The sequence below is a fragment of the Phoca vitulina genome, unplaced genomic scaffold (assembly GCF_004348235.1).
Source record: "Phoca vitulina isolate PV1807 unplaced genomic scaffold, GSC_HSeal_1.0 scaffold2, whole genome shotgun sequence".
Taxonomy (NCBI): Eukaryota; Metazoa; Chordata; class Mammalia; order Carnivora; family Phocidae; genus Phoca; species Phoca vitulina.
Window position 1 is genome coordinate 47711898 of NW_022589705.1, and position 26503 is coordinate 47738400.

Below are 26503 nucleotides of genomic sequence, written 5' to 3' on the forward strand. Positions count from 1 at the left end.
CATCCTGCATGAGCTGGCTCTGTGGCCTTATGCTGACCTCTCCATTGTCGGACAAACAGGAAACACTGGGGGTGGGGGCACGTTGTGAAAAAGAATAGGCACTAGTTGAATGAGGGAATGGAATTCCCCTGTCCTGGTCTGGGGGACTGGAGAGATGCTGGGTCCGGTTGCAGAGGTAAATGAGCAAGAGCAACGTATATGCATCCATGGGACATGATACAGCTCTCTTTCCACACTACTGGAAACCTTTCCTTTTTTTTTTTTTTAAGATTTTATTTATTTAATTAATTAACAGAGACAGAGAGACAGCGAGAGAGGGAACACAAGCAAGGGGAGTGGGAGAGGGAGAAGCAGGCTTCCTGCGGAGCAGGGAGCCCGATGTGGGGCTCGATCCCAGGACCCTGAGATCATGACCTGAGCCGAAGGCAGTCGCTTAACCAACTGAGCCACCCAGGCACCCCTGGAAACCTTTCCTTTAACAACATTCTGGTTTTTGGCAAATCATTTTTTTTTTTTTTTTTTTGCAAATCATTTAATACATCGAAGTTCATATGTGACTCTTTTATATCTGTATCTACCTGTATCTATATATTTATATCTATCATCTATCGATCTATCTATCACCTATCTATTGACCTATCTATCGTCTATCTTCTCCTCCCTGGTGCTTCCCTAGTCTTAACATAACTCACACCAAAGTCAGGGACATCTCTGATCTGCACTGGAACTTGACTGCAGATGATTCAGATATTTCTCTTGCTTCCACCCACTCCCTTTTCCTTCTTTATGTGTATTTAATGGATTTGAGAGACTATTTTCAAGGTGTTTTCGAGGGACCTGAAAAAACAAGCTCAAGGAAATGGAGAAAATGGAATGAGATGAACACCGTGCAATCATTTCCTTTCTTCATTTGCTTTGCTTCTGCTAAATGCTCAGAACTTTTTTGAACGGTAGCCTCTAGTTGCTTATTTGCTGGGCCCCGGGATGAGAGAGCTCTACAAATCCTAACAGCACCTAGTCAAGGGCTTTATTGCCAGATGACTCAGACAATGCTTGCCAGAGCCCATCTGCGGGAAACACCAGAATGGACCATGATGTCATGGCAACAGGGAGACCTGCTACAGTGATGGAGAGGGAAGAGCTCTGGGCAGAGGGCAGCTGGGTCACTTGGGAGCTGGTGAAATGAGCCAAGGGGACAGCTTCTCCACCTGATGCACAGGGAAAATAGCTGTTGTGTCTATCTCACAAAGCTGTGTGGGGGTTCAAACAGGACAAGTTCTGGGAAAATGTGTGGAAAACCACATAAAACACCATATAAATATACAACATCACTGTTGATAATAACTGGGCATTATTTTGATTAATTAATTAACTAACTAATTGTTCAAATTAAGGGTTTAGGGGATTTGAATTGGCCCTGACAACTGAATGCTAGCATGCATTTTTATAGCATATTAGACTTTTAGAGCACTTTCACAGATTTTAAACTCATTTGACTGGGTTCCTTTAAAAAAAACAATAAAATAATAACTGCAAGGGCACTTGGGTGGCTCAGTCAGTTAAGTGTCTGCCTTGGGCTCAGGTCATGATCCCAGGGTCCTGGGATCGAGCCCCGCATCAGGCTCCCTGCTCAGCGGGAAGCCTGCTTCTCCCTCTCCCACACGCCCCGCTTGTGTTTCCTCTCTAGCTGTCTCTCTCTCTGTCAAATAAATAAATAAATAAATCTTTAAAATAATAACTGCAAGGGTACTTTGCATTGATATTTTAAGTATATGTAAGTTTGGGGGTAGCAGATAGCAGGGAAAAAGGATAAACACTAACAAAAAGCCCTCCTCATGCTTTTGTGATAAAGACCTAGAATAGCCTATAGACCCTCTCAATCAGGACTACATGTTGCCCTGAAAAAAAAATAACATTTCAGCAGGCCCTGAAGCCTTTGTAGGGCTATCGATACTTTCCAGTATCAGCTAGAAGTATCTGAGGCATTTCTGCATCGCCCCTTCCTCAAGCATATTGTCCCCAGTCCTCGGCGCGCAGGGAATTTGTAGCTTTGGACACAACCCAAAGATGTCAGCGTGTCCTCAGAGGTAGAGAAGCAACCTTGGAAGGGGACACGGGAAAGGGCGTCGACTGTGAGGTAGAAGAGGTATGCGGGATGAGATTCACCCTTGGCCGTGCACTTGATTATGGAGAGACAACAGACACAGGGCGGAGGAAGCAAGGATGAAGAGTTGAGCTCCTGGATAAGGACAGGGATAAGAGAAATCTGGAGGGATGGGGAGGAGGCAGCAGCTCTGAGTTCAGTCAGCTGGATTTGCTAAGGTCACAGGCAACTCTCTAAACTGCTTGAGAATACAGAGACCAAACTTCGATGAGTTTCTGAGTACGGCTTTGCCTCCACCCTGTGAAATTTAGTGTAATGGAGAAGGCAAATGAGTCACAAGTAGAATGGAACTAAATGGGTCGTTGCTTCCTTATAACCTCAGGAATTAGCTAGAACCCTCCAGTTCTACAATCAGCAGAGCTCACAGAAACTTTGAAAATTTCATATTAGATACCTGGGATTTTTCCACAGAAGCCGTGTGCTTGTCGCACATTGGGCTAATCTCCATTCCCCTCTCCCGCTCTTTGTCGCCCTGCTGGAAAAATTCCTCCATGATGCGGTCTGTCCACTGCCGATACAATTCCAAGGACTTGGTGGGGTTGCTCAGGTCTGCACAGTGTACCATGTTGCGAAGGACCTGGAATCATCAAGTTTTGAAAATCCCATAAAAGTGTAAATACTACCAGAACATCTCATGCCTCCTGTACTAGTACATTTGGTACCAAACCCAGGAACATTTTAGTTGCATTATAATTGTGGTGTGTGCACCAAAAAATGGTATTACAGTGACGCTGGCCAGCCTTGCTTATTTACCATTACAGGAGTCCTGCAAGGGAAAATGTGTGTCTTCTCAGATTGACAGTCATTGAATGTAAAAATTGGAAGGGACATTAGAGGTCAAATGCTACCATCGTTTCCCTTTCCCAGTTTGGAAAAAATGCAAAGAATTACTCAAAGTAGATGTCTTCATATTTTCCACTTGTGGAAATAGACCAGCTGATGGCAGTTTGTATAATCAAAACAGACCTAACAGTCTTCAAGTCAATGGGATTTATATCCAAACACGAGCTTTGGGGACCAGCAGTCACGTATCCCCTATTACAAATGGATTTTGCCATTTATTTTTAGAACTCAGCAATTCAATAAATAGGGTTATGTTTTTCTTCATAAATTCGAGGATAAACTTGAATGTCCATTTTCCTTAGCTTGTTCTGAAAATAAGCCCAAGTTGTAATAATAACCAGATATGAGACTAACTGGACCGATGTTTGTTTTCATTTTTTAACTGTTGTTTGGTTTAGTTTGGTTTGGCTTTGTGGTAAATCAAAGGCTTTCATCAAATACCTGTATACGATCTGTGTAGTTGTCCAGGAGAAGAACACCTGAACTTGTAACTTTCTTTGTTTCTACCATTGTCTTCAGATCTGCCAGCAGACTCATATGTTTGGACATATCCGTTGCTAACACCTAGGGTAAAAGGAAAATGAAACTCTCAGGAAACTCAGTTTATCAGAGAGAATGGTGTTTCTCCTCCTGAGAAGGGAAAGGTAAGTGAAGGATGTCGAAAGGAAGTCTTACCATGTCGATAACCATTTTCCTGAGCGTCTGGCGTTGCTTCTTGCTGAGATTCTGGAAGATGTCACAGTGTTCTTCCTGCAGCAGTTTGAAACCCACAGCAAGGTGATGGTTTTCCAACACAGATTCATCATTATACATCAAAGCGAGTTCTGAATCTGATAAACAAGGAAAAATGATGACTTAATAAGGAAGGGCTATAATTCCAACGTTGGCATGACTTCAGTGTGAAATCAGACCCAGTTCTCTCCAAATGATGTCAGGAACCAAGATTCACATATCATTTCTCATCAGAGAAACAGTTGCCCTCTTCAAGGGGGAGTAGTCAGTTTCCAAGCAAAACATGCTTGTCGTAGATATTGGTGCATAAGCTTTCTCTTTGACTAAAATTCACGGTATTTTAAAATCCTTTTTCTTCTTCTTCATTTCACATTAAGAATTTAACATTAGGTAAGTGCATTTCCAAGCAACTAAACCCTATTTTTATCTCAGTTTGTAATTTCCTTTATGTCTTCACACATTTTGTGCTTTGGGAAGGAATAAACGGACAATGCCACTCAACTTTATCATATGTATTAGCATTTTCAAACTATTTCACTTTTTTATAGATTCCCCAGTCCTGTCACTTGTGACTTTCTAATTTTTCAAAGATGATAACAGCATTGAGTGTGAAATTTTGTTTTATCCAAATAATTTAGCTCTTTGGAGCTTTCTACAAATATGGCAATGAAACATTAATAATTTTTTAGAACAATCTTGATGTCAGAGTTTCTGTCCTCTGGCCCTATATGTCAGAAATAGTCACATCTGTACCTAAATGACAGCTTCCAGCCTGCCATTCACACAGAAGAATCACAGACATCTTTTGTTAGGTAGAGCCCTGGTCTGCACTGGAGAATACGGTCAACAAATTCCAGAAGGAACATTTTCTCTTAATAAGGAATAATAGCCAAGTGATGGCGAGAGGTTACTCATTGCAGATGTTGCCACTCATATACCATTGTTTTAACTGTGTTCTTCATGTTACATCCTCAGAATACGTGGTGGGATATATGAAGTCATTTCAGCACTCCTGCCCTGTTCACCTGTAATCAATCCCAGATCTGCAAACTGGCTTTCTATGTTCTAGTGTTGTCGGTGGCTGTAACAGAAAGACCATTTTTTTTCTGTGTGAAGCTACCTGGCCAGTGTATAGATTGATATGTGACACACACCATGCCCACTGATATAATCCAATAGCTACGTAGTTGCCTGAAGTTTCTATTCTTTCAGTAGAAGAACAAGGTTAAAAATGAATCTACACCACATCTAGATCATTCAGATATTCTGATGATAAAGTAGGACAGGGCCTCTTTTATAGCAAGGAGCTCAAACATTTCTATAAAACCATCAGCACTTGATGTTAATGATGACCACATCTGGATAGCCAATATTCTCAGAAGGAAAAGTACTGAGATTTTTAGCGTTTAGAAATAGTGCACTAACTGAGAAAATTCATGGATTTTCATTAGCATGGCTACTAAACATTTTCAGCATGACAAAATCACTGAGAATTTTAGCGTTTAGAAATAGTGCACTAACTGAGAAAATTCATGGATTCTCATTAGCATGGCTACTAAACATTTTCAGCATGACAAAATCACTGCGTATAGCTTGGGATCCTAAGACTGGACCAGCACTAAATGTCACTGAGGTCATCTTCCCTACTATAGACCAAGCATTCCAGTGCTTTCTTTGGAGTCTTATTTCTTTGTGGAGGTTCCCATGCTCATTTGGGCCTGTCTCCTCAGTAAAGAGGGACACCAGTGGGTCACCATGTTCTATGTGAGAGTCCTGCATAACATTGAAAATCATTATCACGTTATCCCCAAGCCTTTCTTTGTCCTTACTGGATAATCCCACATCTGTTAGTCTTTCCTCATGTATTGTATTTTCCAAATGTAGAGTACTTTTTATGGCTCCCCTCTGACCCTTTCCAAGTTCTCCATGCAGCTCAAAAATTATGTTGCCAGACTGGACACAGTATCCAGGAAAGTTCTGACCAGCTTGACTGGAATGGAAGGATTACCTCATTATTACCCTTATTATCATCCATAATGAAAACATTAGGGGGGAAAAAATGAAGCAACGAATCATACAATTATCTCAAATGACTGTTCCAGTAGTGAACTCACTTGTGTTGATGAGAAACTGGTTGGAGACTCCAGGGTGATCAACGTCATGGATAGCAGCTGCAAAAATGGCGGCCAGAATTTCCAAATCGGTGAAGACGGCCTGCAGAACAAAACGAGCACATTTAACTCTATGTCCCATTGGCCTATCCTGCTTATTCAGTTTCATATTAAAGTATCCCATTTCATTCTTGTTGGGAGAAGGATTGTTTGCTGATGTGGTATAATGTCTCAATGCACTAATTAAATGTAGATTCTATCCATCATCATAAGGTCTAATGTGAAAGGGATGATGGCGTAAGCCCATGCCCACATCGAGCTTATAGGAAGGCATTAGCACCATGCTCATGATGAGTGATCAGGTGGGGCCTGATGTTTGTTTCCTGGATCAGGTGTATGGCAGAATGGTGCTTATGTAACACGAGCACATACAAGTCAAAAAAGAAAGTCAGACTGGCTCTGCGCTGAGATACAACAACATTCATGTTTTCAGGCTGAGTAACTTAAAGAAGAAAGGCTAAATTCCAAACTCATAAGACTGGCAATAAATTATTTCCCAAAGCTAAATTTGTAGTGTGGTCAGAAGCTTTCATATATTCATTCATTCATCCACTCCTTCAATTCCTATGTGCTAAATGTTTACTATGGGCAAGATCTGAGAACTTCCCTAAGAAGTGAAACCTAATGCCTCACTGCTCCACTCCTTCACGCCATGTTGTGAAGCCTCTTCTGCCCCCATCTGTCCACGATAACTTAAACCTAGCATTTGTGTAGATACACATTCCTTCTGACTAAAAGGTCTTTCTCTGGTTGTAAGGTCTGTCCTCATCCTCTGTGATTACTTACATCTTCGGATCCTTCAAATGCCAGCTCAGTGTCCACCTCTCCCGTGAAGGCTAACTGCTCAAGGACACGTTGAGCTCTCCCTTCTCTAAACACGTGTGGCCCCCAGTGGTCAATTTCCAGCTACACAATAGGTATCCTATCAATAACAGAGGGTAGTTGACGAACAGTGCTGACCCACTCTATAATCCTTATACAGAACATACAAATAATACTGTTTCTCTCCTTCAGGGGATAAAACAGCCTCAGCTCCATCTCACTTTCCTGTCCTCTTGGATTTCTTTTCTCAGGAAATACGGAACCCAAACAATAGAGTTGTGGCCAGTTTAATCTTTTTTCACCTTCCAAACTGAACCTGTGAATATGGTGGGGCTGGACAGGGGTTGGCAAGTCCCCTTCTGTAGTGAGCCTACGCATTTTGGAAGAACCTGACTACCGTTGCTGTATGTCAAAGAAGAATATGGGCTGCTGGGCACATTGCTGCTAACATCGGTGCATGGAAATGCATTAATCTACTAAGGAAGGAGTCACAGCCACCTTCTAGCAAGACGTCTAGCAAAATGGAACACTGTTCCCCTTTGCTTCAGCATTATTAATTCTAGATATTCAGTTCTAGATATTCAGTTACTTTTTCTTCAACCCATAGAATCAGTTTTATGAATTCTTAGGAGACTAAGGCTATGGATGCTTATTCCCAACAGGAACTATATAGGACATTTCATATTATATTTCTGTGCTATCCTTCACAGTGTTTGGGATGGTGTGCGCAGTTAAGATCAGTATACGCATACTGAGGATAAACTACATACTAGATGCTGAACTGGACACTTATTAGATACTGGAGATGCAAAGAAAAATAAAGCACCCTGGGGGCACCTGGGTGGTTTATTCGGTTAAGCGTCTGCCTCTTGATTTCTGCTCATGTCATGATCTCAGGATCATGAAATTGAGCCCCGTGTCAGGCTCTGCACTCAGCGGGGAGTCTGCTTGAGATTCTCTCTCCCCCTCTGCCCCTACCCCCACTTGTCTGTACTCTCTCTCTCTCAAATAAATAAATCTTAAAAAAATAAAGCACCCTGGGGCGCCTGGGTGGCTCAGTCGTTAAGCGTCTGCCTTCGGCTCGGGTCATGGTCCCAGGGCCCTGGGATTGAGTCCCGCATCGGGCTCCCTGCTCCACGGGAAGCCTGCTTCTCCCTCTCCCACTCTCCCTGCTTGTGTTCCCTCTCTCGCTGTGTCTCTCTCTGTCAAATAAATAAATCTTAAAAAAAATAAAAATAAAAAAAAATAAAGCACCCTGTTAATTACTTGATAATTAAACAATTTCAATCGTAAGAGACATAAAGAGAGAGTTACTCTGATATTCGAAAGCAGTGTAAGTAGAAATGCCATTCATTTTTATTAGCAACCCAATTTATGGATGCTACACATAATAAAGAACCAGTTCAAACATGTGCAATTATTTCTATAAATATGTTACATGTTGTATAGCACTTTGTAAAAGAGGAGGGCGGGTATGCAAAACACATCATAACTACTCACATCTAATGCTGGCGTAGAAAGAAGAACATGGGTTGACTGGGCTACATCAGCAGCGTGTAGGCTGTTATGATATGCCACATCAGAATGGTAATGGTCTTCTAAAGTCATCATGTAGGTTACAAATGTATCAGATGAGATTTTGAATGTCTTTAGGAGGTCTCTTTCCTATGTAGTAAAATGGATTAGCAAATAAATAAGTCGATGTCCAAAAATGAGGAAAAAGTCAAATCAGGAAAGTAAACTGGGATGGAAAAAAAATCATAAAGAGCCATCGAATTCAATAAGCAATACTCTCTCCTTTTCACTCACCTGGAATATGGCATACATGATGCATGTGAGGGGTCTGTTGTGTGAATATCCAGCCACATTGAAGATGTTAAGGCCCCATTTGTTCAGGTCTTCCAGCTCCTGTAATCAAAATTAGAGGAATTTAGGAATAAGGCCAGTTTTGTTAGCATGCCTCATTATTTTTATTTTGTTTTTGGACAATGGCTGTCTAAGTCTTTAGAGTGTCTATTTAGAGTGTTTTAGTTGCATGAAAATTTGAAAATGGAATGGCCTAGGAGGTTGGGTGTCCTCTTCATTTTAGTTACAAGTTTCTGTATTTTTTTTTTTTTTTTTCAGAAAAGAGAGAGTGTGTATCTAATACATAGATTTAGTTGCTGACCTGTATTTGCCGCACATCAGTCCTCAACCAAGCGGCATTCAGAGGTAGCTGCAAGTGGCTAGGGGTCCCTCTAGCTCCATTTCCCTGTCTCTCTTCTTCGCGGATCACTGGCCCAGTAGTAACAGCTAGAAAACCATCTTAGGGGAACTCCTTTGCCCTTTGGTTATTATCACAAAGGGCCCGGTCGGGGAGACTCAGTTGCTAGAATGTGCAGAAGTCAACCCTAATTTAATGTAAAAGGTGATGAAGAATGCCAATCATGGATTATTCTATCTTAGAGCTCTTGGGCCACAGATAGACCTGGGAGAAATATTATTCAGTCTTGCACTGTGGGATTATTCCAAGATTATCTGATTAAAGGAGTAATTTATTCCATTCTGAATTCTTGCCCAGAATAAGGGATCTAGGCTCTCTCCAGAGACCTGCCCCTTGCTCTAATTGCATCTCTCAGAAAGCCTCACTGAATGTCTGTTTGCCCATTTTCTATTGTCACAAGACTGCAAGGACCTCAGTGGTCACCTTAGGCGGCCCCCTAGGGGAATGTGTGAATTCTTTCTGTGCCTTCCTCCACTGATAGGGTTTGGGCTCTGAGTCAGTGCTGTCGACCTCTCTCATTTCTTCTCTAGCTCTGCCAATCAGTGCAGATTTTCCAACTAGTCCTTGGCATAGAGTCCTGGATCTGTCCTCTGGGACAATTCATTCCTGTCTCCTGTCTCCTGCCCTGTGGCTTCTCCCAGGGTGCCTCTGGTAGGATTCGCACTCATGAGGAACTTCCATTTACAAATCCAACTCTGAATAAAAAAATACAGCTCCTTTGTTGTAGGAAAGGGTCTTGAATTTGGTGCCCAGCAATGGACAAAGAGGCCACACCAGGCTTCTTATCATATAATTTAATCGAAAAGCAACAATGATCACTGCTCTTTTCTAGTAGATAATTTTGAGTGGCCACCTGCCGTAGAGCAAAGAGCTGCATGCACACTCGACCGCCCCGCTCAGACAAACCTTGGCCAGATGATCTTCATTTTCCGTGTTGACTCCAAAGCGTGAGATGCTTGTATTGTTCAAGCTTGAACTATGCATTAGTTTTTTCACACCGCTTATCTGTGTCATGAGCTGTTGCTTTTTCTTCTTCTCTCGGTCTTTCTGGGTAGGAGATGGAATCTCCACATCATTCTGCTTGTCTGCAACAAGGGGAAACATTTTTCAGCCCCTGCGTGCCAGTGAGAACCCACTGCAAACCAGTATCCAGAACAACTTCCAAAGTCCTGTGCTGGGTTTTACATCTTATAAAGGACTGTCCTACATTATCTCACTTGATCTCCAGGACCATCCTGTGAGGTTGATGGGAGAAATAGGAGAATTTTTTTGCTTCTTTTTATTGCTAAATAAACTGAGGCCCAAAGGAGTGAAATAAGTTGTCCGAGCAGGACAGGTAAGACTCAATCCTCCACCTTCTATCTGCAGCGTAATTTAGAATTACGCTTCTATATTTTCAAGGTAGGGCATCAATATGTATATGCAGATGTTTTTAATTAAATAACTTATATGTCTGTATAACAGAAAACATTCATGCAGCCAGGCCCAGGTTAATAAAAACAGGCTTTATGTTCTACTCTTTTTATCATATTTGTATTTTTTTTAATTAAAAAAAAATCCAAACAACTTTAACTGGATATAACTTATCATTTCAGTTTAGATGAGCAGTCTGTAAGTTAGAGAAATCAATGGTTTGTAACCTTCAAATAATGACTTTAAGCCTTGGCTTATTACCACCATTTGAGGTTCAGAGGAAAAGTATATCAGTTTTACTTTACTTTGCTTTATTTTTATTCATTCTAATTAATAATAAACAATGCCTCTCGCTTGTCACAGGCATTAAATTGATTAAAACATTTATGCTTATTAAGTATGTATGCTGATCTCATTTAATCATTTAAAAAATTCTGCTACGACAAGGTAACAGCAGAGCTGCGATTAGCGACGGAAACATCTACCTTCTCATAGAGGTTCTCCCCTCTGTATCAGGCTATTAAAAATATCAGCAACCAAATATTCCATTTCACTTCACAGGGGGCTTCATCTTGAGTCCTTCTGAAACATGCATTAACTCTTGCAGGCCCCAGGGATGACTGTGAGTGCCCGGAGGCAATCATTTATTAAACTGCTTTAACAGCTACTTCACTGAACTAAATGACACCCTGTGGCTGAAAGAGTTAATGCAGCTCTCAGAGGTTCCTACGTGTATCTCTGCTTGTTACAGTAAAAATTAGGACAAAGACGACTTCTCCATTAGAAAATGACTTGTTTCCAGATGGCATGCTGGGACCTAGACTATTTGCTTTCAACTCTTGCAAGATGATGTCATAGGTCACATGTTTTCCCCAGAGACCTCCGCCTGCTCTCAGGGCCCTGCGGACAAGGCATCAGAGCAAAGCAAACACAGGGAGACAGAAGCAGCGCCCTGGCTGGACGCCTCAGTACCTGGAGCAAGGCTATTCTCTATCCCTAGCATCCCTGTGTTCTCTTTAGGTGCCCGCAAGCTCTGAGCCTCATCAGTCTATGACTTTTGCCTAGCGAGGAATTTTAGTGGTCATTTCAATTAGTTTAGGGGTTTCCAACCTGCCTCAGCATCGGAAGCACCCAGGGAACTTTAGAAAAACACAGATTTATGAGCCCCACCCAGTCCTACTGAATCAGTATGTTTCAGAAAGCTTCCTAAATGACGCTGATGATCAGCGCCAGGTTTGGGAACCAATAATAATCCCACACTCTCACTTTTCAGATGAAGTCAGCAATTTGTCCAAGCTCAAAGGGCGACTTACTCAACAGATATTTATTTTGCAATTACTCAGTTCCAGACACAGTGACTTAATAGCAGAGAACCCAGGCCTTGAGGTTCCTGTTAAAAATTTCTTTCAGGTCTCACAATCTCTGGCAAAAAACACTATATATTATATTGTTTCTGACATCACTTTTCTCTCTGTCACTTCACTCGTAATAATTATAACTTTCTGCTAAAACGAAAGGTCACAGTAGCCCCTGTCTTTCCCGACTCCGTTCTTCACCATCCCTCAGGTCTGGTTATCTAAGAGGCTGTCAGATTCCCCTAGGCCATTGCAGATAGAGAAACCTCTAGTGGGCCTAGCAGCTCTGCCCCGTGTTAAGTAAAGATTCCTTGCATCGGCCAGTAATTGAGCTGAACCACAACTGTGTCTGGAACGTTACAGTAAAGAAGAAAGCCATTATTCACAGACAGCACCAATTTGACATTAATGGGTGTTTCCCTATATAGGCAGGCACTGAAACAACTGATGGGTTGCCCTATTCTGAATTTCCTCTGTTAAAAGCGTAGCCAGGGCATTGCGGAAATGACCTGAAACACAGACTCAAAGAATCGCCATAAACACTTAGTGAATTTACATTCCCAGAATGGTTATAATACAGTGGGGAAATAGTGGGCCAGCATAAATCAAAGAAACAAACAAACAAAAAAAACAAATGCAAAATATGGTCACGTCAAAACGCTGTTAATGGCCTAATTTGAAGTGCTTTTCTTACTAGAGCACAGCGTTTAATCATGCAGACTTTCTAAATTCTTTCTCCTTGCATCTTTGAAATTCTATGTTTTAGCTTTTGAGACATAGTCGGGGATTTACAAGAATGAGTCTTCTCTGTTTGTAAAAATACTTACTAAATTATAATACCATATCTAAATATCTTGCTTTGCCTATGCTCCCTTCCTGCAGATCCTGCTTTACTTCCTCTGGGGCCAGCGACCTGGAGCTCATTTTCATGTAAGAGCATCAATAGGTGGTTGCTTTGGTAAATGGACTCTTGCCTGCCTTTCAACTTGTCCATCTAGACACCATCCTCTTAGATGGAAACAGCACAAGTTTCCCAGCTTCTTGGAGTAAGGGATTCCCTCCTTCCTGGATGACACATTTTAACGTTCAATGACTCTTATTGCAAAAATGCTCTTTAATTTTAACTTAAAGCACTAAGGTCTTCCCATTTTTTGCTCACTGAGATGGTTGCCGTGCTCTGACAAAATTCTTTTATGTTACTGGGAAAGGCTAAAAACATATTTTATTTTTAGGTCCAACAATCATGATTCCTAAAGACTTTTCTCCAAAAGAATATAGCTATTACTTGAATGTCCTTTAATGTGATTTTCTTCTATATGGTCTGAGTTTCTAACAACCTTCTTTCCGAGTTAAAGAAGTAACAGGGTATTTAGGTCTGGGAATCAAGAGAGCAAAGCCTTAGTTCTGGCTCAGGGACATAGTAGCCAAGTAATCTTGATTAGGTTACTTTGCCCTTCTGGGCCTGTTTCCTCTCCCATAAAATGAGGGAATTGGATGACAAGGCCATTAAGGTCCCTTGTGGATCTGACAGTTTATAAAGAAGGCTTCATTCATGCTTCTCCAGGAATATTCCTCCAGGAATATTCACCCCACAAAATAGGATTAAGAGTTCCATGTCTTACATTTGCAGTTTGGAAGCAAGGTCTTGTTTGTTTGTTTGCTTTTTAGGATTACCCAATTGCAGGCCTACAGCCCATTATAGAGAATCCAGACTGCTGGGTATGTCTTAGCAAAACTGATCAACTCAGTCCGTATCAGAGTCACAGTGCTCTCCTTGTACAGATGAGGTAACTGATGTATCTTTTGTTGATGTGAGGGATTTTTTTTTCCCTATATTTTTCCAAGAATATTTAAAATTTTAATCTGTCTAATCTGTTTGATCAGGGCTACCTTGTGCACACACATACACACACACACACACACACACACACACACCCTCCTAAGGCTGAGTCTCTGAGAATTGAGATTCTAACACGTTCCCCAACAACCTGTTCTTGATAATTTAATTTTTGGAATAACAAGAAGCCAAAAGATTGGCTTTCCTCAAGAGATGTGCCAAACAGCAAATGAAATATTCAAGAGATCGCTGACGTTTGCCTGTTCTTGAGATACACAGTGTTGACCCTGAGAGCTCATCTTTATTATCTTATCAGCTTTCTCACTTAATAGCTTATGATGATAAAAAAGAGATCAGTATGCTAAGCTAGTCGTGCCGTCCTTGGCAAGCTGCAAGCCGCTGGTGAAAGCTGCTGCAAGCGCACAGAGCTGCCTCCGCGCGGTCTTGGAAGACAAAGGGCTCCTGTAGCTTTACCCCAGTCGTGAGAGTCTCTCCCAAGACACAGACAAGCCCTGGCATTTTAAAACGCAATGTTTGTGAGAACAAAAATGAGTTCTTGCACTACTCGACTTTCTTCTTCTCTCCCACAGTCGTTAACCTGGGAAATATAAGACTCCCAGTTTATGAAAAAGAATTGGGTGTTGCACAGAGTAGAGTACATCTGAGAGGGACAGTGGAAGATGTCTGTCTTCAAAGGAACGAAGGGGGGATGATGGAGAAGAAAAGGATGGGTATATAACACTTGCTGTTCAATTAGATTCTAGCTGCCTCTTGGAGCTAGGCTATATGAAAATTCTTCTCCTTTGTTCCCTGACAAAGGTGTTGTAACTGCCGCTGGAGAAAACCAGGTGCAGAAGGCACCCACAGAGGAAACAGAAAGACACTTGTTCATCGTACCCCTGCCCATCTGCGGCCGGGAAATGCTGTGAGCTCTGCACCAGGCTGATCAAAGATTGATCGGCTGACAGCAGCAACTGCTTTGGAATTAGAGAAACAAGATTGATTTTTTAAAATAAAACCAGAAGACGTGTGTGTTGCCATAAAGCCCTGAGGCACATGGTCATGGATTTAATGATGTGTCGCAATGCCAAAAAAGAAGGGAGGTGTGATGTTCAGCTGTAAGAATGTGTTGGTTCCCTGTATGGTGGAGTTCTGTAAATGGGCATAATTCAGCAGTATTTGAAAGTCTACAGAATCAGAATCTAAATGCTACCTATTTATTTTAAAGTACAGATTTGCATATTCTGCAGGCCTTATTAAAGAACAATATAATCCAAATAGGTTCACTATACAGTAGAATGGCTTTAAACATGAGATCAGAAATCCCGAGTAATCAAACAGGACTCGTGACAGTAGCTGAGGATCTCTGATGCAAACGTGTTCTGACAGTGTCATGTGTTAAATACCAGCAATGTGACAACAGAGCACAACAGATAAAAAGCATCAGATTGGGAAGATAATGATGCAGCTTGCAGAAAGCCACATCTTTCAGAGATGTGAAGATTCTTCTCTTCCCATTGATCTTTAAGCAATAACTTAGCGAAGCAATAGTCAAATTACTTCCAAAGCTAATTCCCATGGCCCAAATCAACACACCGTTATTCTCCAACCATATCTCTTACAGACCACCTAAGAGGAAATCCTTTGCTCCAAGTCCAGTTATTGGAAGAATGTAAAGAATACCACGTCAGAGGAGCCAACAGACTGGTCCCTCAGGTTTAGATGTCTGGACCCCCACCCTGACCCCATTCAGAGGTTTTGGCCAAGATGGAAGAGGGTGGATGGATAAGGGGTGACCTGAGGTACATAGAAATACAATCAGCCTATAATAACCTCTGTCTTTGATGTCATTCTTTTCTTTTTTTTTTTAACATCTTTCTGCTTTTTTTTTTTTTACCTTAAATGTTGTCCTTAGTTCTTATTTGAAATGGCTTTTTCTGTTTCATTCCAAACTCACATAGGGATGTTGCTGATGGGTTGCAGAGATTAATAGGGAAAAATCTCAATTACGGAACAGATTTCCCAGTTAATATCTTACCTAAGAAAGTATTTGAAATGTATTCAGAAACCTGGTTCCCTGATCGGCTCATCTCTGAAAGGTGTGTCAGCTCCCGGTTCAGCATTCTTTTGAACTGTGTATGAAGAAGAAAAATGTATTAATCACCTAAAAACTAGCAAATGATCACTGTAGATGTTTTCAACTTTACTACGAACCAAGAGATTGGAGGAGCAGATACCATTAAATAAATGATTCTGCTTCTACAAAACACCCCTTTAATGCGAAACCATTCCCATGTCACCTTAGGGAAAAAAGAGGTTTTCTTGAGATTTCTTAGAATTAACATCTGATTTCTTCTGAAGATGCAAACATAGGAAAAGGAATTTTAATAGAGGTCAAGATAATTGCACTTGAAAAATGTAACAACTTTTAAAACACATTTATTGGAAATTAACTCGAAAATATTACTTGAGAGATTATATGTGAAAAGTTGAAGAGAACACTAAGGGGAAAAAGAAGCATCCTTTAAAAATCCTCGAGCCGCATAAAAAGAATTGGATTAAAATACAGCACAGTCTATTTAAATACGATGTAATACAGCATGCCCTTATACAATAAGCAGCCTCCGTGAGCTAAGGGACAACACAAATTAAATCATTACAGATGTTTTTCTACTTCACAGAAAGCACACGGATGTAAATGTTTCACATTCTATCAAAGACATATAAGAGAATCAAATTAACCCACCTTGATGTAACCCCAAGATACAGATAACAAATAGTTTGCCTCAGGCATTTTGGAATGCTCTCCTTGCCAGAATCCACAAATCCCTTTGAAAGAATTCACTGTGCTGAGAGAGCACCCCCGAAAGGACCGGGAAAGCCGAGCAGATTCAGTGGTAAAATAATCAAAACTTATAAAAGACAAAGTCTCCAAAATTTAGGGCATTTCCTAATCCAGACAAAGCCCATCTTCGCACTCCATTCTTACAAGAAGCCTATGCTCCCTGCTTCTTTCCTGGCAGAGAGTAATGCAATCAGGAATTGCACGAAGGAACAAGAGCTGTCTAAATGTATTCAGCTGGCTGGTTTGCAGCACTTATGAATTATGAATAGTCCTGGTGGCCGAAGGGGTTCCCACTCTAGATTAGTCCTGCTCAGCTGAACTCTGTAAGGAAGGAGTGATTCTTCTTTCCTGAGGGGTTGCCAGACTGGGAAACACAGCCATCTTTTAAAAAGGAGAAGATTAAAATGGAGGAAGCCCCATGAATATTTAAGTAAATCTGAAGTCAGTACCCTCCCCCATTTCAACTAGGTGTGTTCTTAACCCTCTCTCCACTGCACAGACCATCCTCCACACAGGCTCAGTCACGCTAATGGTTTCAGAGGGATGATGCATTTGAGTCATTTACTTTCTCAACATTTTTAAAAAACTGAGAACAGGTTAGAACTGTGCCTGTCTTCAGACTAGGCTTTCAGACTACAAAGATTTTTTTTTTTTTTAAAGCTAGCTTTTGGGAGGATTTTTTGCACACTGACGGCGTGTGACAATGCGTTCAGCCATCCTTCACAGTGAAACAAGAGGGAATAGAATGAACTTCTTTCATTTAAAAAGTACTTCATTTGCAGAATGCAGTTCTCTCCACTCCATCAGCTCATTAATATGCATATTAGATTGCATTCGACAAGTGAATTAGACACGTTCGACCTTTCGATCTAGGATCTAGAATGTGTTAGGAAATGTAAGCTGTCATTTGCTGCATGAAGGGTGAATTATTTGGGTTATGAAGGACTACGCTGCTTTGGTATTTGAGTGTTAAACATCTAATTCATGTTAGTAATATTTAGGAGTTAAACTAAATTTTATTTCATTTTAGCAATCCAGGGCATGTTGAGAAAGTCATTCCCTTCCTGTAGACTCAATCTCTCTCTCCCTCCCTCCTCCCCCCCCCCGCCCCCTTTTCCTTGTCAGCCTCAGAGGGCACAGGCAAGAGGAAAGGCGAAGAGGAGAGTCCCACCGCAGAGCTTCCCAGGCCCATCCCACTCCCCTCCTTCTCCCTTCTCTCCGTTACCCCACCCTTGGACTCTCAGAAGTTCAAGTACAGCATGTTAAAGCCAGAGCAAAGCACCATGGCAACAGCCCCCACACGCAATTGGCTCCCTTTCCTGTGAGGCTTTCTCCTTTCAAATGAGCATCCTGCACCAACAATGGCTTCACTTCAAGCATCCAAGCCCCCGTCGTGCCACTGCCTGAGCCCAGGAGACCAGCCTTTCCAGCTGAAGGCAACGCAGCTTAGCATTGTTGCCTGCTGGCTCACTGCACGACGCATTGTCCTCGGAGAGGTTCTGGGGGAACCCTGCTTGCGTCTGTGTGTTTTCCCATGATACATTATGTCAGTAATAGTAACCGGGGATGTCCAGATCAATTGTCTCGGCTAGTGTGTTTTACTGATGGAACCTCTATGCAGTTTTGAACTCCAGGTGAACCGCGTAAGTTCCAAATTATTTATTTTTCAAGACAAACCTGCTTGGTCATAGGGGCCTCTCATTTTTACTTCTCAGAAGTCAGGCACTTACGCTAAAGACTTAGAAGCCGGAAAAGACAGGTGTGTATGCTCTGATTGATCAGCTAGATTTTGGCAAAGAGGGAAACTGTACTTGGAGCACTGCAAAAATATCTTGGAAAAAAAGCAGAGACCGATGATTTCTTTAATTATGTCTCTGCATAAGACTTAGCCAAATGTAATATTCAAACACTCCATCCTCATTTTGGTTCCTTTGGTCGGTAAAATATTTAGGAAGATTTTGGAGTCAATCAGGTTTGCACTAGTTCAAATAAAACCATTTTATCAGGTATTTGATAAGTATTTTTTGAACATCTAAACTATGCCAGGCAAAGCATTAAAGATAGAGCAGTAAAAGAAAAACAAAAAACACCAAGAAAACCAACAAAAACAAAAAACAAAACAAAACAAAACCAAAAAAACACCCTTTTAATCAGCTCTCATCCTAGTAGGAATAGTCAGATATATTAGGGCATGTTAGTTGACCACAACAGTTTTAATAGTCTGGACAGAGTGGGGCCAGTTCTTTATTAGTCATATTGGCTCCTGTGCTCAGAATATAGAAGCAGGTAGAAATTCAGTAATAAAAGGCTAGGAAGGGAAAGACTTTTCTCCTTCCTTTCGTTCTAAGACCTCCCATGGCCACAAAAATCCTGTTGGGATACACTGTCATTCAGTCCCAACATGGGAGCAGGGGAAGTGGCTCTCAGCTACAAGGCTGAGAAGAAGCCAAACTCCTCACCTTTCCTGCATTGATTACAGAAGGAGTAAGCTATATAAATAGTGACAGATGAATACCACCTCCCTCCTGCTCATGCCTAAATTGCTCTCCTATGAGTCTGTCGCTACGGGCATAGCAATGCCACCAAAAAGCCAAGTCATCCTAAGGTAACCATAAAGCACATATCATGATGAAGTATGCATACGGAGGTCACTCAGGGTCAGAAACTGACCCAATCCTAAAACGCTGCTTAGCAACAACCATTGGTTTTCCTCCTCCATAAGCGAAGGCCCAACCACACTGACCGAGGCCATCACTGCTCTCATCCAAAAGCATTTATGAAGGGCCCACTTATGCTGGGCAGCAGACGGGAGCATCTTTTCTTTTCCATTCTAGCAAATGTAGAGGACAATCAGTATGATTAGTGCTGGCCTATGTGATGAAACACACCAAGAGGTGGAAGAGATAGGAACTGTGTTTGAGGTTAAGGCTGAGGAGACAGTTGGACTATTTGGCTTAGTTGGGTTTTCGGGGTCAGACCCCCACAGGAGAATTGTTTCTGTAGAGCCAGAGATAACCACAATGTAGTGGACAAATCCTGACTGTCACAGTCAGCTCTCACCAACAGCCCTTTGAAGTCACCTCACCTCTCATATTTAAATGAAAATGATGCATGGTTTTCGGCTCTCAGCCTTCCAACCTGCACCTGTCATGATTCTATGACAAGTTCCCTGGCCGTCTCCTATAGACTGGACACAATACTTACCAGCAACTGATATTTCCCAGAAAACAAAACACTCTCAATACTACTGAGAAAAGCACCCCGAATGGGAAATGCTTCAGTCTGTAAGAATAAGTCACCAACAATGGAAAAGAAGCATTTATACTGTCTCCAGAGTTTGATATTCTAAGACTCTTGCCATCTCTTGCAAGGTTGGGTGTTCAGTCTAGATACGAAGGTAAAACAGCTCCTAAGTGAAACCGTGTCCCAAGCAGTTACGGGATTGAAAGGGAATGGACATTATTTATTTTGTCAAATGCAGTAGAGAAATGCACAAACAGGAGCACACTATTTCAAAGATCAATGTGTCTTTACTACCTAACGTACACAGATCCTATTTTTCTGTTAAGAATCTGCCTTCACAAGAAAACCCTGTGAGAGCCTACCTAGAAATAATGTCCCCAGAGGCAATGGCCCAAGCCCCTTTTAAGTACAGACGAGCAAAATTTGTGAATGGCCCCTTAGTAACACAAATTCCTTCAATGCTTCCTTAAGCTGATGCCCGCCACCAGATTTGTGAACACAGCTAGAAACTGCAGTTCTTTTTTGAAAATGGACAAGGATATCATTCTCTATAAATGCTTTAATCTTGCTTGCCTCGAATATATCTTCTCTGTAAAATCACACGTGGAAGTTTTGGATAGGCTATCTTTAATAGTGGGAAGTCATTTAAAATATATAGTAGCAAATCTGAAATTCAATTACACTTGATATGAACATTGTGTTTTATGGCTTCAATTTTTCTTTACCTTCAGTGCTACATGCAGAGATTATTTTCTTCTGAGCCAGTTTTTTTGTGAGACGATGGAACACTTCCTCATTCTTCTAGCTTTCTCATGAGAGGACTGGTTTGAGCTTTGTGCAAAGATCCACAAGCAACTTAGGAGCTCTCTTGGTAAAGAGGTCTTAGCTACACTAACCGCACGGGAGGCGTGGAGGAGGATCTCAGAGATTGCTCCCAGTTCTAAAACCTGGTGGTTTTATATTTCTAAGAATAAAACAATTCAGAAGAGTAGTCATACGAGGGGCTAGTATCAAGCCCATAGAACAGCTACTTTTAAGACTCATCTGGGCTTGTGAGGGGGTGACCTGGATGTCACCGAGGAGTGAATCTTTAGCGACCCACTATATCTTCAGCCCATCAAAAACTAGATAAACAGGCACTTTCCTCTCATTGATAACCTCACGCTGAAGTCAGTAGGTGAAAACTGTGTGGATTTTAAAAAAAAAGAAAAGAAAGAAAGAAAGGAAAAAAAAAAAAGGAGCCAAAGAGAGGAAGACAGCTTCAGCAGTTACCCTTGTGGGTGGCCGTCTACGCAGGAGCCCATCTGTGAGACAGGCGCCTTATTGTGTGGGACCTTCCTGTTTTCGCAGTATGAAACAACTGCCCAAGTCATTAAAGTCACAATGACTTTATTAGGGACTGCATTTTGACTCATATTTTACACTTTGTTAGTCACAACTTAATCAGAATTCCTGGGCCTCAGGAAAGCAAAGGGGCTGAAAATTCTTCCTCAGAATGCTAGTGGAGGTAGAGGGAGTTACAACGGCTCAGGGAAGGTGCACAGCTCAGGGCAACATGCACGTCAGGAGGGCTCGTCTCTGTCTCAGTTCTGGCACGAGCTCCATGCGTGATCTTGGGTAAGATAAATTGACTTTTGGGGGCTCAGGTTGTTTTAGCGATGGGCACAGTTTCTTTAGTTATAAAATGGTTAATTGTGAAGGTTCTTTCTGATTCCAAAACATTGCTTCTTTCATACCCTTATTTTCACATGGAAAGAAGACCCAAAGAAGTGGAGAACTCTAATTGCTAAGCGCCTACACTTTCCTTTGCAATATCTGATGTAAACAAAAAAACAAGAATATACTGTACTTTCTCTAGAACCCTTTATCAAACTCATGATTTCCACAATTCTTCACATTTCAGATCATCTGACAGTGAGGGTCCCATCTCTTGTCTCCTTTTGATCTTTCCCTGTCTATCATCTCTTTGAAACTTGATGTCACAGTTGCGTTAATGACCTGCTTATCATATCTGAGAGGGAAATGAAATTGAATTGAGTGAGTTGGTAACAGGAATCAGGATGGGAGAACATGCCATTCGTTGTCCATTAACATCTACTACACTAGACACCCTAGTTCCATGATGCACCATCCCAGAAAACAGGCTCTGCTGTGTGAGTATCTGGAGCACATCGTTGCTACCCCAGGGAATAAAGTTAGGTCATTCTAACTGCCCATGTGATACATCAGAACAAAATTCATCTAAACACACCAGAATTGAGTGATTCTCTTCTCAACTGCCCAGTGATGTAGTCATCCACAACAAATATAGATTGAAAAACAAGCAAGAACTTCTCTGGCATATTCTGCAACAAAACATTGGAATTTATGATGAAGCTAAAATTGAATAAACTCCACTTGCTGCTTAAAGGACAAGTTATCTGCTCCGGTGACATTTTAAAAGTCGAAGAGGGACAGACCATTAGTGCTTTCATACACAGAATTGAAAAACAAGAAAACAAAACAAAACAAAACAAAAAACCAAAAGAATTTAAATACAACACTCTGCAACTTGACTGTAGGTCTTGAACAGCCCTCAAAATTATTAGGTGTTTCTTCCTACCTATCTATCTATGCTCTTTGCCGCTGTCCATTTTTCTTAGAATTTCTGAAACTTTTCAAGAAGAGATATGGCACACATTATTGGGACACTAAAAAATTGACCTCTCCTACACCCAAACTAATTCCCTTAAGAATGTTTCGAGAAACTTCTCATGACTTAACATTCCCTTAATTCCAAAAGTTGCTGCAGTGACACAATTAAATAGATACCATATTTATATTCAAAGACGTATTAAAATTTTAGATAAACAACATTTTTTAGTATAAGTATGTTCTAGAAATTTCATGTCCCAAATATCCCATAAAGAGATTGGATTTCAAAATCATATACTCATATTGTGTCAGGTTTAGAGGTATTGTATATTTTTAGATAATTGAAAATGTTCACACTTGTTCTTTTTGACAGAGGTCTTCCCTTCTGCTGAGAAACCCAGCAACACTGCATCTGTTACTGGAGCTTCACAATTTCATTTTATGTATTTGAGTCTTTTCTTTTAATCTGGCTGTTAATAGAAATAGACTGCAAAAAAAAAAAAAAGAGGTACGTTGGCAAATCTGGGGTGCTGGCCTGAGAAAGATAGCAAAGGCCTTTCTTCAGCAGATAACACAAATCATTGTAGCAACTGAGAAAAGGCAAGGAATCAAGGTACACTATTTAGTTACCCTTTTGTTTTTGCATTTAAGCAATCTATCATTTTTTTCTGTGCATAATGGCTAATATTTAACCTCAAGCTTCTAAAGCCGGTTCTAAGGCCATGGGGTGTTAGGTGATTCCAAAGCAGATGACTAAGGTTTCTGTTGGACCATTTCATGGCCAGAAGTTCTACAAATTATTATATTTTTTAAATTAGAAATCTTAACCATGGATCAGACCCATAGCCCATCCAGTCTAGTGTCCTCTACTGACTAGCTAAAAACAAGACCTATGCCTCAAGACCTTCATATCTGACTTGAAAGCCATTGACACAGAACAGAAAAATCACCCCCCAAACATGTGCTTTCTTTTCATAACCCCAAAAGCATTGGTCATGATTCTCCTTAAGAACTGATTTCCAATTTTATTCTATAACATCTCGGTTGTTTAAAATAAATATTACCTTATTAGAATTCTCGATATTTTTGCAGCCACAAAAATCTACCACAGCTTGTTTTTGAGATTACTACTCTACCCCTTTAAATACATCACGTGATATGTATTGTGCTTAATATTAATTATATTGATTATTGCTAACTATGTTCACATACCCTTTGAGATAAGAGACAATGTGATGCTTCAAAGCCTGCTGTGGAAATCACTACTTCTGGATTAACAGTTTCCCAGGGCTGGAAATTTATAAGATCAACTCTAGGGACCATCTAATAAATAAAGGAAACCCACAGGCTACAGAGACATATCATTTTATTCCCTGAAAACATATACGTTATCTGTTTTGGCATTTTGGTACTCCCTACACTAGAATTGAGAAGAATCTGCCACATGGTGGAGGCTAGAACATATTTTTAAACTATAAAGGATGAAAACAGTGGTCTTATCTAATTTTATTCTATAAAAAATTATATTGTGCATTTCATTTTCTTATTATTAGCTCCCACAATTTAAAATAGATGGATGAGTGCTCTGCACAACAATGCACCCCAGGACATATAGTTTGTTGGTTCATGGAAGGCTTATAAAAGTAGTTTCAGAGATGGAGGTGTAGGTCATACATGACACAGAGGGGGTTCTGGTTATAGTTGGCCTTCCCAGGGAGATCTAACAGCATAGAGAGGACTCTAACAGCAAACTCAACATCATACTAGCATGCCATCAGATCAGGTCAGCAACCAGCTGAGTCTGGAAATATAATACTCGTCTGAGAAACTTGGCAAGTCACTGAACCTCTCAGAGACTAAGTTTTTCCAACTTTAAAATGGGAAAGTTAGAAATAATATATGTAAAGGGATTGGCAAAGTGTCTGGAGTACTTGTCCTTTATCCCACAAGATTTATACTTGAAGCTGATGTTTTATTTCTCAGTTTTGTCTCTGAATTTAATTTAATTTAAGAGAGTGGGGAAGTAGGGCAGAGGGAGAAAGGGAATCTCAAGCAGGTTCCACTCCCAGTGTGGAGCCATCTCAGGGCTCGATCTCATGACTCTGAGATCATGACCTGAGCCGAAATCAAGGGTCAGATGCTCAACTGACTGAGCCACCGAGGCGCCCGGTTTTGTCTCTGATTTTTAAAAGAATCTGAGCTTATGGTCCGGTCTTCACATGGGTTTGCATTTGGGTGGAGCTTTCAGCTGGCTCTCTGGCATCTAAACTCTTCTTCTTGTTGAAAGTAGCTGGTATAGGGGCGCCTGGGTGGCTCAGTCGTTAAGTGTCTGCCTTCGGCTCAGGTCGTGATCCCAGGGTCCTGGGATCGAGCCCCGCATCAGGCTCCCTGCTCGGCGGGAAGCCTGCTTCTCCCTCTCCCACTCCCCCTGCTTGTGTTCCCTCTCTCGCTGTGTCTCTCTCTGTCAAATAAATAAATAAAATCTTTAAAAAAAAAAAAAGAAAGTAGCTGGTATAATTAACTACAGAATTCCCACAATATGCTACTGCTGATGTGATGCAGTGCTATGTCATTTTGATTACATGACACATAAGTTACTCATAGAAGTTCTGGCTCTCTGGTTGACATTTAGATTATTCACCAGTCTAAGGAGTGTAAACCAGAATTGCCAGAAAGATAGATGAAACCCGTCAAATGAAACCATAACTCGAAACAGCCTGGTGTTAAAACTATATCATTAAAAAAAAAAAAAAAAAGCGTATTCTGAGATGTCTCACTGCTGCTAACTCTATCCATTCATGATTCCATGACTTAGCCAATTTCCTCAAATTAAGAGATTTTGGAACTCTTCGTGTATGAACAAAAGCCACGAATGGCCACAAGTTGCCTGACACAAGGATAACTGCACCAAATATTCATTTTGCTCAGGTTGCCACGGTTGAGGTCCGTCCAGTAACACATGTGAATTAATTGAATATGTGGCTAGGAGAGCAGTGAGAGGAGTATCAGCAATGTCAGGAACAAAAAATATAACCAGACAATGACAGAATGACTAAACGGCTACACTCCAGACAAAACAGATATTTTGAGTGGCTGGGTTTCAGACACAACACGTGCTCATAAACATGTTCCCAGCTGAGTGTACATCGCCAGTCTCTGAAGGGCTTAGATCCTTGGCCACAGGATGCAGACTTTCCAAGAAAAAGGTAAACCAAATTCCCCAATGCTGAACCAAACAACAACGATGTGCTTCACGTTTCTGTTCATAAGAAGAGCGTTTGACCCTGATGGCTTTGTTCTCTATTGTCCGACTCTGAATTTGGGAGAAGGCTCAGGAGCAAGCTTTTGCAGCTTCTGAGGGTAGTTTGAAGAGTCACTGCAAACCAGATGGGAGTTTTTCATTCAACTGAACAATTAGAAAAATGAACTGGGCATGGCAAGCACCTGCACGGAGCACGGTGTAGTGCAATAGGAAACAGGATTCCTGGGTTCTAATGGATTTGCCACTAACAACATCACTGGTTGTGGACAAATTAGATTACATTTCTAAGTCTCATGCAAGGGATATTTATTTGAATGTCTACCATGTGTCTAGAGGTATTCTAAATGCTGGGACCACTATAGTGAACAAGGTAGACAAAATTCATGTCCCCAATAACCTTACAGTCTAAGAGAGGAGATGAGTAAAAACTAAGTTCCACAACAGAAAATCAAAATCATAAATTTGTGAGAGCCAACTGTAAAACCCACAAGGTACTGGGTTAGGATAATTAGAGAAGTTCTCTCCAAAGCAGTAACATCTAAACTGAGGCCTGAAAAATAAGAAGGGACCTGGATTGAGCTCTAGCTTTCAAATTCTATATAATTACATGTTTTGTTACCAAGTCATATAAGAATATAACAAATTGGCCTGTGGATTTCCCTTTAATTTTTATTTTTATATCATTTGACTTTGGAGCAAAAAGAACAAGGTTTGATTCTAGGGCATCAGCAGTGAGTAGCTGAAGGGCTTGGACAAATCAGTAATGTCTCTTGCATCCTGTTTCACACTGAAAAGGGGATATAGTAATACTTTCCTCCTGATGAGCATCAGAATGAGATCACATAGAGAGAGCTCCGGGTAAGCAGGAAAGCCCTCTTCAGGTCTGTTTCCTTACCTTGCTACCTTGGATCTGGGCAAC

At 41.1% G+C, this 26503-nt stretch overlaps 1 protein-coding gene across 8 annotated transcripts in view; it reads right to left on the reverse strand.

Annotated features, from left to right (window-relative positions):
- Positions 1-26503, reverse strand: part of PDE4B (phosphodiesterase 4B) — a 522167-nt gene that overhangs the window by 1718 nt on the left and 493946 nt on the right. For 7 of the 8 annotated variants that reach the window (XM_032426911.1, XM_032426902.1, XM_032426934.1 and 4 more), the window contains 8 exons: positions 15639-15732; positions 9902-10080; positions 8542-8640; positions 8233-8397; positions 5854-5953; positions 3683-3837; positions 3449-3571; positions 2559-2741 (listed from right to left, as the gene is read on the reverse strand). In XM_032426911.1, the coding sequence (XP_032282802.1) occupies positions 2559-2741; positions 3449-3571; positions 3683-3837; positions 5854-5953; positions 8233-8397; positions 8542-8640; positions 9902-10080; positions 15639-15732 (1098 nt within the window). Of the gene's footprint in view, positions 1-2558; positions 2742-3448; positions 3572-3682; positions 3838-5853; positions 5954-8232; positions 8398-8541; positions 8641-9901; positions 10081-15638; positions 15733-16346; positions 17499-26503 lie in introns of those variants that run through there. The other variant, XM_032426952.1, reaches the window with a different exon arrangement.